Genomic DNA, 17,959 nt, shown 5'->3' with positions numbered 1-17,959 from the left:
GCCGTCGAGCTCCCTCCACCCAGCTTCGGAATTGTGCTTCATAAGCACGCTGGGATTCCCCAGGGTTGAGAACAACCGGGATGGTTCGCATAGAGGGAACCGGTTGGCGGTTTAGCTGCATCTGCAGGCGCGCCTGATACTCCTGAGGAGTTGTGACTTGTGGAGTCAGATATCGCTCTCGGAGCCGGTGCCGTTGCACTTGCTCATCAGCAGTCGAGGCCGCAGGCCCACACGTGTACGTGTTCAGCGGCTGCTGCGCCGCGAGGCGGGCCGCTTCGGCAGGGTTCCGCGGCTGGAAGCCGTAGTCACGGCGTGACGTTAGAACAAGTGGTCGGACCACAGGTCGGAATGACTGCGAGCGCTGCTCATTGGACAACTGACGGCCTTGGGCCTCGTCCAGGTCATTCGTAATGACGTTGTGATCGTATCGATCTTCCTCGTCATACCGCGACGATAGCGGTGGCGCATCGCGCAGCGAGCGAAACGGATTCGAACGTTCAGAGAACGGATGCGGTGTCCGCAGGTCTCTTCTTGTTGGAGATCGCGCCGTTGAGCGGCTAGACCTCACAGAGGAAGCTGGGGAGGACGCGGCACCAGCGTGCGACCTCGGAGAGGTTGGGTTGGAGTGATCCTCACTACCCATGGGCTCGTCGTAATCGACTTCGCCCTCTTCGAGTTCCGAGAACAGACCATCGTTCCCTCTGGGCGGCGCCCGCGGCTCTGACGAGCTTTGAGCTTTGCTCTCTTCTTGTTGACGGCTCATGGAGCGTTGACCGTGTCGACGGCGATACTCTTGGTGGTACTCCGCCACCGAAAGAGACGAAGATGCTCTTGGAGCAGTTGCGGAGCGCAGTTGGGGGTCTGGGACCGACGAGGCAGGGGCGGCGCGACGCGCTGGAGACGTTGAGCCGTGGGCCGGAGTGGGAGTGCCAGGCATCAAGGATGCGAACGCGTTTGTGAGCTCGTGGAGCTGCAGAACGCACAGGTGAGGTCTAGTGACCTCCGTCGTCTTGACAAGACGTGACCTCGCTGAGGAAAGTTCGAGAACGGAATGTTCTCATCTTAGTGAGGGAGAGTGTAACGGGGTTACATGGTGTGGAACACACAGGGGTACGAAGTACCCGGAGATTTAACAAACTCTCAGTACATAAGTTGGAGAGTTAACAAGGTCTCTCAGTACGTTGGCTGAAAGCCACACGTTATGCATTTGATTAGGTTTAACTATGCTAGATAGTTAAAGAGATACATTTACCCCTAGGCGGCTTGGCCGCAATAATAGTAAATAAAGGACTTCTGGTTTTGAAGCATAAAAGTTAAGGTGTTAACTTTGAGCCCTGGTCTTGGGCTGTAAGTTCCTTTGGACAAGGAACTTAGTATTAGTGACTCTTTGAGTCGAACGTCTTCCTCTGACGCTAAAGCTACGGCAGCCCCGCTGCAGTGGAGCTCTGAGGAATCCACCAGCGCCATAATGCGCTCGTACAGGTCATGCTAACCAATGATAAGGATAATGGTCAATTAAGTAGCCGCGTCGAACAGCTTGCACACTTTGGTCGATATCATCAAGAGGAATAGTCCATTGAAACGATACTTGCGCCATCAAAAAGAGCAGACACACCGCTATTTTTGTGAATATTTACTGGTTAAATGCTGTAGTTTTGTTGCATTGGTGGGGCTTGCAAGTTGGGCGCTACGTTTGACGGACCTGTCGGTTTAATAGCCACCTTTGACTTAATTTCATTAAACTGCTCGATTCGTCTGATCGATCCAAGAAGGCTAAGGGTAAGGGAAAGAAAATGGTGTCTTAAGTCGTATTATCACCATTTCAGTATTATAAGCAGTTTATAGACTGCTACAGCCTAAGCCCACGCCTCCACCACAGGTTCAAATTCCGTCGCTGGCACCTGGCCAGCTTTCTTCTTCCTGGACAACACTGGATTCCTCGCCTTGGTACGTCTATTTGACGCTCCTTCTTCTTCAAGAAGCACTCCCTCGTAGTGCTAAGAGCGGTTTCGTCAACATTATAAAAACTCGTATACACCAATTTTGGGCTCTATCATGACCTTAGCTAGGAACGAGAACAACACTGCAAGATCGCGCTCTTCCACCTCGTTACGGCACTTAGAAAGGGGCTATGACGTCCTTAATGTGAGGGACGAGTGACGAACCAGGAGGCGGCGCAGCCAGCCTTCCTCCATTGACAAGCCGCGCATCAGCTGAGCCACCTGCTGCGCCTTCTCCAGAAGGTCGTACAGGGCGCCAAACCTGCTGCCTCCCAAGCTCCCAGTCTCAGAGACTTTCTTCTGCATCTTCTGGTAGCATAGGATGTGGACCGCGGCGGTTGGGCTTGCGGAGAATCCCATTCCGAGCTAGAGCGACGTACTGCTTAAGCGTGCTATGGGGAGCCTTGGTTTGTCGCTCGTTGTCTTCGTAGTGGACCCTGAAAGCACCTCTTGAACGGCAGCGTCAAGTTCTGCTTCAGAATAAGGTGCTCGAAGCCTTCCCTTTGAGCCAGGCTTGGAAATGGGCGGGAAATATCCAGATATAAAGTGCTTCAGGTTTTTACTTAGACGGAGCAATTGTAGCTTTGGCAAATCAAATCAGTAACCGTATGGGTACATTGACGGTATTGGCTGAAAAAAGGTCCGGTACTAACTGGTAAAAGCTTCTAATTGACCATTTCCCTTAGTGAGTATGTCTATCGACTTAGAGAGGAAGTAGCCATTACGTACTCAATATAAATGGCTACATCCTCTTTAAATCGATAATCTTCTACATTTTCGATTAGTAGCCACTCATTGACGTAGATGATCACTTCGCTGTCGGAGCGCATTCTGTTGCATGTGAGTGCCTCGGAGCTTCGTCGGAGCTCCAACATCGTTTTGGAAGAGGAATACTCCGCTCTTGACGAAGTTGTGAATGAAATTGTTGCGGTTTTCGCCGAAGTAGAAGAAGTACGCGATGCTGTGAGCCAACTGGAGCAGCCACCAGACGCAGCGATACGCTCGTAGAAGTCATGGACAGCACGTTGCAATTGCATCAAACCTTGGATGATAAACTGGAAAACCTGGCAAGTGGAATAAAGATGGTGCACTTGAAAGTGGAAGAAGAAGAGCCGAATAACGCAAAGAGAAAGCGAGAGGAGGCGGATGAAATGGAAGACGCTTCTTCCAGTGACTCGTCATCATCATCCCCCAGTAGTGGTAGTGACGACGACAGTGAAGAAGAAGACTTGAATAGACACAAGAAGATGAAGGTAATAGAGCAGTCGAAGCACCCTCAAGGTAGCGAATCTCCTCATGCTAGCGGCATAAATGTAAGTGCGGATCTGTCTCTAGCACACGAGGCTCTCGCCTTCTTTACGACGTTAAAGCCCGGTAACGCTGACATGACTCACACATGGGCAACGACGCTGTTCAACCTCAAGCTGCTGCTCAATCGCCTCTCTAATCGTGATGCTCGTACGGATAAACCGACTGCTGAAGTCACTAGCCAAGCACTTGAAGCTGCTGTCACTGCATTCAGTAAGCTCGAGAGGACAGCTGAAGTCACGGAGCAAGTGCGGGCCTTGCTTGCTGCATTGAACGACGCTTGCCTCAAGAACGAGGTCCTGAGGGTTGTTTTCTACCGGTACGACGTTATAATCTGCTAAGTTGCTCATTCCTTACTGTATTTGATCCTGCTAAACAGAGTTCGAGATGAACTGGAAAGCCTGGAGATGAGCAATCCCCGCACAGCATTAGAAACGTCAGGAATGGTGTTGAGTTTCAAGGAACTTGTTGACAAGATTGCGAGTTTGCCAAGCACTGAAAAGCCGAGCCGCATTCTCGAAGCGCTCGATGTGATACATCACGTCATGGTAGAGGATCCTCACTGCACTCGTCAAGCCGAGGCGCGCTACTCAGCTGATGTCGTCAAGTACTGGATTAGTGCAATTCCCTTCCAACATGAACTGGGCAAAGCATACGAGACCTACGCGTCCAGTTTTGCGGAGTATAGTACAAAAATTGCTGGTCGCACTAACCAGGTTGGATGGAAAAGGTACGTGCCAGTATTCGAGACGTAAGCGGGCTAACTTTATCCGGGTTGTAACCCTTTCAGACTTGCTGATAAGCTGCACAAGTTGATAAGAAGGAGGAGAAAACAGACAAAGATCACGTCGTGTGTACCGCCAACGCTGTCAAAAGCTACAACGAGAAAACGGGACCAGCTGATGGCGATAAACGCTGAAGCTACGCAGTGGCGAGATGGCAACTTTACGTTGGACCAACTGAAAAAAAACATCAAGGGACTTGGAGAAATAGTGTCGTACCAGGCTAAGGACTGGGATTTTCTAGCGGACGTTAACGTTCGTTTGTGTGTGAACAAGTTAATTCGCTGCAGCCACATGATCCCGAAGGAAGAGCAGCGAGAAAAATACCTCAAGACTCTCAAGAGGTGGAAGAAAAAGATTGCCGCGTATCAGGAACTCATCAAGAGGAAATAACTCTCTTAGCGTCGCCGTTCTCTCGACAAAAGCCTGGTAATACTACGTAGTATTTGCATTCCTCGTTATGTTGCCTCGTTCCTGATGTACCCGATATTGTCAATGCGTAGTACCAAGATTCAAAGGGGTACTATGCTGACGCACTGCATTATTTTTCTTTCAAGGTCCGTCTTGAGACTACGGGATTACCGACGCGCAACACTCACCCGTTTAATGCTCTTGGTCGAGTGATGCTCCGATCCTTTGCCCGCTGCTTGCATAAAGCGCTTGATCAACAAGACGTGGTTCCGTTGAGGCATGTGCTTGGCTGTCCCCACTGCGACACTTAATGTGCTTGTCGTGCTTCCTGTCACACTCTCCGCAGGGCGCACGGATATTTGACTGGACGTGTCATACGAGCAGCGGTGACGACTGGACTTGCCATGTTGACGTCGGTGTCTAGACATGAGTTTAGCTCGAGCTAGATCCTGTGACGCCACGTCGTCTTCGAGGACCTCCTCGTCTTCATATTCAATCGCAATGTCCTCCGACTTACGCGGAGTTGCTGGACGGCTCGTGTGTGGCGACAATGGCGTTTGTGGTCGACTGGAATGAGGTGACAAAGGCGTCGACGGACAGTTCATGTTGTGAGGTGACAGTGGGGTCGACGCTGGAGCTCTCGGGGACATCGGACGTATGGGAGACACTATACGTGGTGAGGTTGGTGGGGTCGCATGTGCTAGCTGTGGCTCTGTCGCTCGAAGCTTCCGTGGACTAGCAGACGCTAACGGACTTGTAGGCGACAGAGGCGTGGCTCGACGAGGACTTGGGACGTGAGGAGAGTTGATTTTTTCAGGTGAAGCCACTGACGGACGAGCAATTTGTGGAGGTTTTGGAGTCGTGGGTCGAGGAGAATTTTCAGCAATTGACGAGCTAGTAGATGGGCGCGTACTGCCTTCATAACGACTGTCAAATGACGGGGTGGACTCTTGTTGCATCTCCTGGAACGAGTGCGACACATGGTGTCCGCGTGTGAACCTGTGAGACTCAATAAATTTCGGTAGCACGATCAAACCGTTCTTCGATCGCTTTACATACTCGAGTTTCTGTCGATGACGCTCCTTTTTGTACTTCTCCGAGTGAGACCAATGATCTCCATCGTGTGTGTAATCAGGCGGTAGGATCTTCATACAGAACTCCTGTAAGTCCAGATCGTTGCTATTGTCTGTGTCATATCGTTTAAAAAGACCCAGACATTGCGCGGGTGTTAGACGGAAGCCAAGAGCTAGAAGACGCTCTCGGAACTCATCCATAGTCACGTGACTGGCCTTCTTAAAGATCTTGTACGCTTGACGAAAAGTATCGGAACTACGGGACGTGCTCTGCATGATCTTGTCTCGAATACGCATCTCGATCTCGTCTAAACTCCAGCTCTCCATCTCGATCTCCGTCATGTATTGGTCTGGATTCGCTAAGGCTTCTTCTTTCTTCTTCTTGGCTGCAATTCGATGCATCTCGTCTGCAGCAGCCACCCAGGAGATCCCCATATAGTCAGGAGGTAGCACTCCATGGATGAACTCATTCAGGTCAATGTCTCCGCTTCCATCCTTGTCAAAGCGTCGGAAGAGGATATCCGACTGAACACGAGTCAACGCCAAGCCAATCGCTTCAAGTGCAGCATGGAACTCGTGTGGCTTGATCCCATTAACTTTTTTGAATATACGGAAAGCCTGTCGAAAACAGTCAGAAGAACGAGAAGTACGTTGTTCGATCTTCTCGCGTAACATCCGTTCGATGTCTGCAATGGTCCACGATTCTTGTACAGAAGCTACGGCCATGGAGTAGAGTTTTCGTCGTGAATCTTCAACTTTCTGTCGGTCTTTAACCGACAACCAGAAGGACGTGGAGCTGTCATCTAGCATGACGCCTTGCACGAATTTATTCACGTCCAGATCGCCAGTTTTATCAAAGTCAAAAGTGGCGAATAGATCTTGTAATTGCTTGGCGGGCAATTTTAGACCGAGTTTTTTCATGGCAGCATCCAAGTCGCTGTGCGAGATCCCCGTGGCCTTGGCGAACAGCATGAACGTTTGTTGGAACCGATCTCTTTCTTCCGAGATATGGTCCATTCGTTCTCTTATCGTCGCCACAAGTTGCTTGGTCGAAAGAGAAGGCTCCTGGTCGCTTTCACTCCTAGAAGATCTGGCACTACTGGGCCGATTTGCTCGGTATTCCTTAGAGAAAAGCGTCGTGACGAACTCGACCGTGTCGATAACTCCGTCGCCGTCTTTGTCGAATCGAACGAAGAGTTCACGACATTTAGGAGGCGATAACTGAATCTGTAGCATCCCTAGATGACGATGGAAGTCTGCAAATGTAATTGTTTCTAAATTTGTAAAAAATCTGAAAGCTTGCGCAACCAGATCTGTGGTCCCACGAGGCATTTTTTCTTCAAGTTTGCGCGCCACGCACTTCTCGAGTTCCTCCAACGCCATGTATTCGTACATCGAAGTCGACGACCGAGGGCTTGAAGACGCGTTATTATTCATTGGCGCAGACACTCGAGGTGCCTTTACTCCCGGTCGGTTGGCTCGATCACGTACAGTGGGCGAGTTCGTCGCTGCGATCGGAGACGGCTCATCGGGCGAAAAGAAATGTTCCGGTAGAAATACTCGCTGTGCGAACGTCGGGTAGTCGATCTCGCCCAGATCGAGTTGGTCGATGCGTCTAAACAGCTCGTTGCACAGACGTGGCGTAGCGTGCAGACCGAGACGCACGACCTTGTGATGGAAACACTCTTGCGTGATCGTGTTGGTTGTGGTGAAGAAGCGGAACGCTTGACGCGAGTAGTTTTCGTACGCGTTGGGGCTTGGGATGGTGGGATCTACCGTGCAAAACATGGCGTGGACAGCTTTACGCAACTCCTTGATCAATGCATCGACAGTGGTGACTTTAGAAGGTACAACAGGCTCATTATTCGGCACTAAGCGAGGAATTCTACCACCCGGTAGAGCAGGACGGGTTGTCCGCGTCTTGTCGAGCGTATAACCAGCCCCACTCAGAGCGAGGCTGCCCACCGGAGGCCCCTCCATATTCCCGAGAATGGACTTTTGTCCAGAGCTGCGAAGGCGTTAAGAGTGGCGCCACAATAGACGCCTTGGACCAAGTTAAACGTGCTCACACCTGCGCGTGAAACGCCCACGCCCAACCATAAGGGCTGGTTGCATTTTTAGCATCGATATATTTAGAAATGGCAGAGAAATACATAAAGTCGTTCATCAGAAACCCTGTGTATTTGTTCATTTTGTTTAGCAGGGATAAGTGAGCTGCACGATCTCGCGAATATTCGACTTGCAGTCGCGTTCTTCCCATAGAGTTTCGGCTCGGAAGACCCCGTCGGCTTGCACGAGACCTACGAAGTGTTGTACGCTGCCATTGGTGCCGAAGTAGTACTTCTTCGCCGCCACTAGTGCACGGGCGTTCGGAGAGCGACGTAAATGTCTCTTGATCGTCTAAAATAAAATTCACAAAAAGGTTAATAATTACTTGGCGCAAGTTTTTAACTATTCACAGACGCACCTGGAACAGTTCCACTGCCACTTTCTCCGTGTAGATGGTCTCGGCTGTTAAAATGAGGTCGAACTGCATTTGATCTTCCGTCTGATGCTCCACGTCTTTCATGTATTGGGACATACCAGTCCATGCTCCAGCATAAAACTCGGCTTTATTGTACAGCTCCTGAGCGTTCTGGTGTACATTGGGGCATGTCGTGAGCTCCAGCACCTCCTTGTTATAGTCACTGAACACAACGCGATCTGCACCTCGTTGTAGCGCGTGAATACCAGGTAATCCGTGGCCACAGCCCAGTTCCAACACAGATGGAGGCATCGTAAGCTTTCCCTGACGCAGCTGCGTCTCTACGAACTTGACGAGGTCTACAGCGCACTCCCAGAGCTTAAATCCGCCCTCATACACACCTGTTTCGACATCGGACGTCGTCAAGATGGAGCTGATGGCGCCTGTGCGGGTCTGGAAGTCCGCGTCCGTAGTATTGACGATCTCAAACGTCATGTCGCCCACTTGCACGGTGGAAAAGGCGGAAGAAGACGGAGACCACACGAACTTCTCGCCATTGCGCATGGGCGTGGACACATCCAATGTGCTGGGCGGCGCCGTTGCTGTTGGCGCAGCCGACACACTGTCAAAGGCGAAGTTGAACGAGAAGGACATGGCTACAATTTGTAGCCTACAAAATGTAGATGGCCATGTGAGACCCTTTGAAAAGTAATAGCGTTTCCTCTCACAAATGATATTGAATACATTTACTGTACTACAGTCGCTGTTAATAGTTACAGTACAGTAATTGTCGGATATGCAGTTTGCTTACCGTCGCCGTTTACTTGGGCGTTTGTTGCTTGCTGCTATTATTCAATGCGTTCGTGATTTTTGCGATGCTAACGTACGTAGACACAAACAGTTAGTTTTTAGGGTAAGATACCATGAGCAACCCAGTCTGAAGTCGTAGGTAGTACCTGCTCAGCTCAGCCTGGCTGTTCTTCATATTCTCAGCATACACTGCAGCTTTGCCAGCGAAACAGCGAAGTCTATAGGACATGTAGTCTTGACGAGTGGTCTTAGACACCCAGCTTCTGGCCTGGTGCACCACATTCCGAACATCTTTTTCACACTTGCGTCCAGCATCTACCTCCATCATGATTTCCATCATGCTGAGTATCACAGAAATGCGTTGCGGTGCTTCGTTATTTGAAAGAGTTTTCATAGTTTTCATCAAGCCTCGATACGTCCACAGTAGACGCTCCAGCAACTCGTCATCCTTAGCTTCCCTTATCATTGTTGCTAGTGAGCCAGAGCTTTTTTTCGCGACCCTGTTCAGGTTTACTCGAGCACTGCAAGAAACACTTTCTTATCAGCATTGCTATCCAATACAACGGAGATAAAGAATATGACACGTACCGTTCAAAACATTTCTTCAACACCTTTTTGTGGTACAGGCTCCTGTGAGAGCAGCGTCAAGTATTTGCACCTCGTAGAAAAGCTCGACTGTCCATTCAAGTTGCATGAAAGTCACGGCTGCAATCTCCAAAGCGTAGGCGATCATCCTCGCCGTCGTATTATCCACCACGGCCGAATATCTGCATGCCTGCTGCTTGAGAATGTCCCGGACGCCAATGATGGCCTTCGACCAACGCGTTTTCATGTCGAATGGGATCTTGTTGTTGACCGTTTTCACGTTCAGCATCGTCTTCAAACACTCTTGAGAAAGATGGAGCCAAGGGTGGCTTGTCTGGAGTTGCGTTGATTTAGCGAGCGCAGTGCGAGCCTCCTCTTTTATTTCGGAGACCTCGATTTTGTGCCTCCTTTTTACTCTCTTGTCTCTGAATCTCGTCGCTGTTCAGGACGACAACAATTCACTCGTTGCCACCGACGCTTTTTCTCCCTTTTGCTCTTGTCTGTCAATCGTTTGCCCCTCTCGTCTTCGGATTCCATCGGATGGAGATGTACGAGCTCATTCTGTCGCGAGTGGGACGCGATGAGCGTCAACGCAGTTGCAATAGCGTCGCGGAGGACGAAATCTTAGCACTGCATCAAGCAGTGACGAAAGCTGCTGCAACTTTTGCCAAGGTGGAAGAAGTACGCGATGCGATGAAACAACTGCAACAGGGCAACGTATTGACTGGAGGCAGTGAAAGTTTGATAAGGGAGATGGAAAATACAATAAAGCTGCAACGGAAATTGGAGAAGGCCATGGAAATGGCTTTGATAAGTGAATACAGGACAGTGTTGGGGCTAGTGGGGAGTGGATGATGGCGGTCTAACGATGTGGGTTGTGGTGTAGCAATCGGAGGTTGAAGGGGACCCCAAGGAGGAAATGCAGACCCAGATGAAGCCAATTTGCTCAAAAATTGACTGAAAACTGTAAAACGTAGCAAAAATCACCCTTTTGAAAAGAATTCCATAATTAATAATAACGAAAAACGTTTATTAATTCTGTAGTTCTTGTACTGATACATGATATGGAGCTCATCTTCGGCGAGGTCGCGCTAAGTGCCAAGTAGCAGCAGTTCTGGAAGAACTCCACCAGGCAGAGACACAGCTGCGACCTGGTCTCGAAGCACTAAGGCGCGCGCTGACAGTCGCTCAGGTCTCGAGCAGCATATGCAAGAGCGCATCATTACGTCCCCACTTTATCATGAGGTCGAGTGAACGAATTGAACCAGGAATTGGGTGCAACCGAGCTGAGTAATGCACAGCCTTTGGCCCAATTTGGCCAACCAAATGTGGACTTGAGTCGAGGCAGCGAAGAAATGAAGTCGGAGGGGATGATGGAGGAAAAGAACGATGACACAACGCGACGCGGAAAGGAAGAAATTGAAGAGACGGGAATGAGAGCCTTTTCTATCGCGTAAGCTTCTAAAGTAACCACTCGAGAAAATTTAGACCGTTGGCGGCTCATACCGACGGCTATACCTCCCCTAGGTTTGCCTACTGGGTATACGGAAGGTGAGAATGAGCCGAGTAGAGCGACGCCATTGGTTAGCGGTGAAATAAGGCAACAGGATATGGCCACGTACGCTGATAACGCTATGAATAAATTACTGGGTGCATTTTCCACAGCAGTTAATGCTGTGAGCCGTTTAATGCATTTCCCCGACCAGCAAAGAAGCAGAAAGAGCCTGACCATTCTGGTGGAAAGACTCAATCTGGGCAAAACGAGAGTGTGAGAAGAAACAGAAACCCGAAGACGAGAGAAGCTCCGATCCAACGTCACCTCCAGTAGCTAAACGACCCGCTCGAGATGCTGGCTGTCGTCTTCAAACAGCGTATAGAGCTACTTTCTCGTGGTTCTATACGAGAGCCACAGGAAACAGCTCTGAATGCTGCGGTCGCCCTAAAAGGCACGATTCCCTATCTCGGCAAGGTAATCTAGTGAAAAAATTCGTTACCGCAGTCGCTGAAGCTGCTTTTGTCTTAAAGGATGACCTAGCCTCTCATAAATCGAGGAAGGTCTTCGAAAACATGGAGTTCGTCGCAGTGAGTAACCTGACCGGCTTAAATCACGATTAATTACAAGCAGTGTGGCACATGGTCAACACTCTATAGCAACTTATCGATGTTCCTTCTGTCAAGTCAAAGCGTCTTGAATGGTACGGTATGTTATTGGAATTGTGTACTTAACAGGGATACCCCTATAACAGCTGCTCGATTTACTACAGGGGCTGCCACATGCCGAGCCACGGAAGTATCTCCTGCAAATGTACGAGATATTCGCTGACAAGGCGGACTCCTTCAGGACACGGCTTCTCAGTATTCTGCAACACTTCGAAGACGCAGCCACGACTTTACCGGACGGAGTGATCAACAAGGATATGACGTTTTTAAATGATCTGCTGGAAGGTCAAATTGTGACGTGGGCGGTCTGAGTATTGGGAAATTACTCGCTAAGGCTCAGCAGTTTGGCTCGAAGCAGAATGGTGCGAAGTGGGATCAGTATTTTATCGTCATTTGTCGATCCTGTAGTAAAATGAATGGATCGGTGTAACGTCAGAGCCGTCTATTGCTATTTGTCGATCCTGGAGCGAGCTCAGACGAAGTCAAGCAAAAAAATAGGTTTTTGCGAAACTCATTGACCGACTGCAGTGGGTTTTTAGAGGAACGGTGGGTGAAATGAATCTAGCATTTCTCCCATTTGAGATGCTTGCCCTCACTCTGAAAATATGAATTGACGTATATGCGCGAGGACTACGCCACGATCTCATAGCGGGGAGTCGCATTTATGTATGCTAATAAAATGATGTCGGGAAATACAGTGTTCCCATTTTGTGCCACCAGAAAGTTGTCCCAACTTTGTGTACCCTCCAAGAATCCATAGATTGCTACAGATGGTTACATGCAAATTTTTTCTGGCATTTTTGGGGGTTATATGGTTTTTTCTGGGTGATCCTCTGATAAGAAAAAAAAGACGTAAAACATGGTGCAGCAGACCTTGACGGCTAATCAGACGGCGCCACATATTGGGGAATATTTTTCACCATTGTGATGTTCTCGGCCTTATTCGGCTTTTTATGCGACTCCCACCTCTTCACGGCGCGTGACCAATCGGATTTGTGTTTGTTCTCTTTCATCTTCATATTTCCTTGATCGAGGAGGCCCTTTATGCCTTTTATGTCTTTGATCGAATGTGGCGACACCTCATCAAAAATGACATTCTGTCGTTCAAAGTCCTTCATATTAGATTGAGGAACCATAAAGACAAGCGCAGCTCGCTTGGGATTGGTCCTGACTAGTTCCAACAAACCAAGTCTGTCAAGTACGTAAATGATTCCAAAAGCACGCACTGGATGGGTCTTGGAGGACGTCATTTGGAAGAAAAGTATACGCCTGTTCGTAGTATTCATTGACGGTGTCGCAGTCGTGCTACCAGGTGTTTTTGGAAAGTAGAATCCATCAATTGACTCCATCGTTTTTGACTTCGGCTGATGGTACTGTACGGTCCTTTGTTCAGTAGCAAAGAAGACAACGCGCTGCGCTCAAAGTCATCAACGGGATCGGTCCGCTCAATGTCAAAAGTTTCCCGTTTTTGTCGCGTATTGACGGTAGACACTCCTTGTGCCTTCAACTCCAATACCTCCAACTCCAGTCCGTCGCGAAGCTTTGCATGCGCTTTGGCTTTAAACATAGATCCTCTAAGCGAAGCAGCGGGGGGTATGCCGTCAAGCAACGCCTTGACTTCATTCGTTCTGCCCTCTATTACGCCCAGCAGACGCTCCGAAAGCTTTTTGCACACCATTTCGGACACAAGTTTCGTTTCTACTAACCTTCCATCACCAATGGGCTCGTAATGCAAGAAATCGTGGTTCGTGGTAGTGTTTATCCTATTCGTAAGCAGGTTTTCGAGATGTCCTCGGTTAGTAATCTGCTCGATCGGTTTCGTCAAATCTTGAATAGTAAGCACAACCTCTTCTCGCTCAAGCAAAAAGCAATTGCGAGCCACTCCACCGAAATTCCAGAATCGTTCTTCCATCTCATCATTACTAATAGGGTATTTCAGAACGGAAGCAGCTAGTTGCAGCTCTTCAAGTCTCCACGGAGGCATGTAGTAAGTGCGAAGTGTTTTTCTTACTTCCTTCAGCCATCTCTCGTTTGGGCTTGTAAACACAACCGTTTGGCGGAATGCTACCTTTGGCGGTCCATCGCACAGCCAAAGTAATTTCTCTCGATATCGATCCAAGGTTGTCTCATCACTGAGATCCACGCCTAATACCTCCAACGTCACAATGTCCAAAATTCTCGCATTTGCCCGACGATAGTGCTTGGCTTCCTCACCAGGTTCAAACACAGCCAGCGATTTGACTTCTGCTTCCGGAGTATGCGCTGACGCAATAATAGTCCAGGTTGGGTTGGCCTTCTTGAACCGTTCCAAGAAATAGGCGTAGAAGATCGACTTTCCAATTCCTGCAGGAAAGTACCCATTTAGATGACTAAGGGTTCATTGATGCTGAGTACTTCAAATATTAACTAACTGCTCACCTGGAGTGCCGGTCACTGTCACGCATTGTTTGTTATCATTTAGTAGCAGATCTTCCACCTTTTTATAGTAGACATCATAACACGCGCGAACAAAGTAGAACTCGCCGCCATTGTACTCCGTAGCAAGGGGCACATCAGGCACTTTGCATCTGATCTCCACGTCGAAGTTGTCTTCCTTGCCAGAAATTGCGGGAGAGTTCTCCTCCGCTAGAGCGATCCTCTCCGCCAAATCATGGTTTGCGCCTTGTTCGCCATCGTCGTCAACTCTCTTCTCCTCTTCATGTTGGTCTCCTTTATCTTCATCCTCCTTAAAGGCCTCTACGTGAGAACGTTTCCTGAGTAGTTTCCCAGGCGCGGTCATCGTTCAGTTTTGAGACACTCACGAACAATTTCAATTGACAGACTGTGACATCGAGGTAACCCTATCCATGTTTTACTACAATTCTTCTGCTAAAAAAAACAAATGTTTTTTTGTGATTACAAACACAAAATATGTAGAATCAAAGTGACGCAAAGTTATTGGTCACATTCCCTCGGCTTGCCTACTTCTATAGAATAGGCTTTTCGTCATTCTACAATGTTAGAGCCACATTTAATCAAAATTTTGGATTAGATTGTCCACAGCCCAATATTTTCACAGCAGCTGCAACATTATTCTGCATACCACTGTCGATCATCTTAGCCCGGGACTCTGTACTCTACAGATTAAGCAATATAATAGGATAAACCATTCGGTAAAGTTCCCTATTGGTACAAACTCCGCATATAAATATTTGTATTGCAACATTATCATGTAGGATCAGCGCTGGGAAGATTGGTTGCGATAAATAAAAAAGCCAGTATAAACGACGGAGAGGTTTGAAAATTTGAAAAGAAACCTACAAGTACCCCCCCCCCCCCTCTTTCATTTAAAGCCTTCCATTTTCAAGAACTCGCAGCATGAATAACCCCGACGAGAAGACGTTCAAGCAGCTGTGGCCTCAGCTCTCGGGCGGAGGTTGGAAGGCGCGTAAGCCCAAGGGACTAAGCACTGACTTTTACTTATGTAAAACCTGGGGTCAAGGGTCGGTTAGATCCGTCCAAGCGAGGCGAAGCCTAATCTGCTGGTACGTGGCAGTACCAATTCTGTATTTCTACGGTTAGTATCTCACGCTCTATTTATTGGGCGAGCCGGAGCTCATGGCATTTGGCCCGAAGGAGGGCCTGCTGGCGTTGGGTATGCTGGAAGAACCCCAGCATCGCTTAGATTTGTCGGATCAGGTCCAGTTGCCAGCTGATCCTGCTCCATTTGAACGCTGCAGGCATTTCTGAAGAGGAAGGAGCTTCTCCAGTGAACAATGGTGCAGATTCAGTGGCACCTGACACATTATCTCCCCGGGTTACTGTTGCTGAATCTGCTCTACCAATTCTGCACAATACAGAACAAGACAGTGTCGCACCCCAGCCTATTCTGGATGATGCAGATTACCACGATCAGCATCGTCACTCGGAAGATGCGAAGAGCCAAATTGATGGCCGTGATGATGACCCTCTGGATGAGTTTGACGGCGATTACTTTTTGGATGCGATGCGGAGTGAGAATCTGCTTGACAGCATAGATCTGACGACGTCAACTTTGTCAAGAATGCAGACAATAATTGCTCTGAGTCGGAAGCCGATGATGACGACAATGGCGACGACGACTCAAGCGACGAAGGCGTTGACGACGTTGAAAAGCTTGATAGCGACGAGGAAATGGATTACACCTTTGACATGGCACCCGAAGACCTTCGGCAACTTGGTTCTAGCGGCTGGGAGACTTACGATGAGGACCACAGTGGTAGGTCCGAATTATACAGAATAAGCATACTAGTACAATGACTTACTCCGTATTTTATGCATTATGTAGCTGACGTACGCTTGGATGCTGCCGATGATTATTACACTGGGCTTTCAGGACCAACCCGCTCTGCTATTGCTTTTGCGGACTCCCCAATGGGAATGTTCTTTTACTTTCTGCCTAAAGCGATGTGGAAGAGAATTGCAGATGAGACGAACCGTTACCGTGAGCAAAATATCCCTGTCTTAGCTGCACCCCGACGCACCAAACTTCTGAAGCGACAGCAAAAAGACCCAGGTGTCAGCGTACCCAGTGTCGAGGAGATCATGAGCGGCTTGCAGAAGTTCAAACCCATTAAAGCACACGAAATTGTGCATGTGATAGCGCTGCTATTTGCTCGAGCTGTCGCCCCATTCGCGACGGGCTCGCTGGTCATTGGCGGCAAGGTGAAGATGGTGCGATTCCCAGGGGAACCTTCTCTCACTACATGAAACGTGAGCGCTTTGAGGTCATCATGATATTTTTACACTTCAACGACAGCTCTAATAGTTCAGCCGCGCAAGATCGAGCTTGGAAAATTCGTCCAGAATTACAAACAGTGGCTAAAACGTTTCGTCGTGGATATCGCCTCGGTAAGGTGATTTCTTTTGATGAGGGGATGATTCCCAACCGCAGTAAGTTCAACCCAGTCCGTGTCTACATGCCGAACAAGCCCAGCAAGTACGGAACAAAGTCCTATCTTACCTGTTGTGCTGAGACAGCATACTGCGCAAGGTAAGTCACCTCATGCTGTGTAATGCGGAATGTGTACTGCTGTATTGTACAGAATAAGCTAAATTCTAATACTCGTATTATGTATTTGTATCTGTAGACTGGAGATTTATTGTGGTGCTGACAAAAAGAAAGCCAAACGAGGCGAAGTGTTGGGGGCAGGGCCCAAGGCCGTATTGCGCAATATCTCAAAGGCACTGAGAGGACAGCCCACCAAGCGTCTGATAGTGACAGATCGCTTTTATTTATTTTTTCTACTGTGGCACTCAGCCTGAAGTTGCTGAAAATGGGCTTGTACCACGTGGGTACGAACCGGCCAGATCGTCTCGGCTGGTGTAACGATATCAAATTCAGGCAGAAGCAGCGTCCGCAGAGCATGGCGCGAGGCACGTATCGTATTGCAAAGTCTCGCCAGCATCCAGAGCTGGTAGCGTTGAGCTGGATGGATTCGCAGGCTGTGTACATGCTTGCTACGGGATGCAGCACACACCCTGTCACCGTCCAGCGCACCGAGAAGAATGGAACACGTAGTACTGTGCCCTGCCCTGAGCTGGTCGTGGACTACGCAAAAGGAATGGGAGGGGTAGACGTGCACAAAAAGCTCAGGCTTCAACAGTACAGTATCCAGAAGTGTGTGGCGTTCCGCAAATACTACAAACAGCTATTCTTAATTATAGTTGACGTGAAGCGCTAAGCGTACGGCTGCGAACGTCACATTGGGCAACCAAACTATGTGGATCTTCGTGGCCAACGATACGCTCCACAATCCAGCGCGCTTCACCCAACGAGTCAATTATCGGTGGTGGCCTTCACGGTGATACGACGTACACCCTGTATACACAGGGCGAGGTGGAGGCTGCTTCTAGCCGCGCGTTGGACGCTCAGGTTGGAGCTGAACGGGCGCAAGAACGTGCGTGGCGGACTGATGGGCTTCTGGGGCATCAGGTTTGTCGGGCTGGTCGCCCGACGCATGCTCCGTCTGGTGGCTTGCGCGAGGAATCGTCGTAGGGATATATCGCTTGAGTCGCCCGACGTAGAAGGTCGGGTGGAGTCTAAGTGACGACGGGATGTCCAGCGTGTAGGCGTCACGCACAACCTTGGTTACTCGAAAGGGGTCGATGAAGCGTGGAGCAAGTTTGTTTACGCCGAGGTTGGTTACGGCAGAAGCGCGGATTTCCTTGGTCGATAGGAGAACGCGATCTCCTATCTTGAATAAATTCACGTTTTTTGGCCCGTGCTTATCAACTTGTTCCTTTTACTTGTCCACTGCATTCTGCAGTGCGTTGCGGACGAACCTTGAGATGGATTGCCTCTGCATGACGAATTCCGCAACTGCCGACCGATCGGCAGGAAGCACC

The 17,959-nt window shown here is 49.2% G+C and overlaps 4 protein-coding genes across 4 annotated transcripts; 1 reads left to right on the top strand and 3 right to left on the bottom strand.

The window, feature by feature from the left end:
* Positions 1-2,807: 2,807 nt before the first annotated feature.
* PITG_07688 (uncharacterized protein) lies at positions 2,808-4,483 on the top strand (the record flags this gene model as incomplete). Its single annotated transcript, XM_002904587.1, has 3 exons — positions 2,808-3,627; positions 3,688-4,038; positions 4,099-4,483. The coding sequence occupies 3 exons, from the start codon at positions 3,083-3,085 to the stop codon at positions 4,481-4,483; spliced, it is 1,281 nt and encodes a 426-aa protein (XP_002904633.1).
* Positions 4,484-4,668: 185 nt separating this feature from the next.
* On the bottom strand, positions 4,669-7,554 carry PITG_07687 (uncharacterized protein; the record flags this gene model as incomplete). The annotated part of the gene is made up of 2 exons (XM_002904586.1): positions 4,669-5,035; positions 5,084-7,554. 2 exons carry the CDS (start codon positions 7,552-7,554, stop codon positions 4,669-4,671), a joined length of 2,838 nt encoding a protein of 945 aa, XP_002904632.1.
* A 216-nt stretch (positions 7,555-7,770) lies between these two features.
* On the bottom strand, positions 7,771-9,722 carry PITG_07686 (uncharacterized protein; the record flags this gene model as incomplete). The annotated part of the gene is made up of 6 exons (XM_002904585.1): positions 7,771-7,974; positions 8,042-8,708; positions 8,863-8,916; positions 8,995-9,348; positions 9,437-9,459; positions 9,507-9,722. The coding sequence occupies 6 exons, from the start codon at positions 9,720-9,722 to the stop codon at positions 7,771-7,773; spliced, it is 1,518 nt and encodes a 505-aa protein (XP_002904631.1).
* Positions 9,723-12,474: 2,752 nt separating this feature from the next.
* Positions 12,475-14,372, bottom strand: PITG_07685 (uncharacterized protein; the record flags this gene model as incomplete). The annotated part of the gene is made up of 4 exons (XM_002904584.1): positions 12,475-12,690; positions 13,110-13,397; positions 13,605-13,936; positions 14,012-14,372. The coding sequence occupies 4 exons, from the start codon at positions 14,370-14,372 to the stop codon at positions 12,475-12,477; spliced, it is 1,197 nt and encodes a 398-aa protein (XP_002904630.1).
* Between the last annotated feature and the right edge of the window lie 3,587 nt (positions 14,373-17,959).

The sequence above is a fragment of the Phytophthora infestans genome, genomic scaffold (assembly GCF_000142945.1).
Source record: "Phytophthora infestans T30-4 supercont1.11 genomic scaffold, whole genome shotgun sequence".
NCBI lineage: Eukaryota > Oomycota > Peronosporomycetes > Peronosporales > Peronosporaceae > Phytophthora > Phytophthora infestans.
The sequence above is the reverse complement of the archived record's forward strand: the minus strand, read 5'-3'. Positions and strand labels throughout refer to the sequence as shown.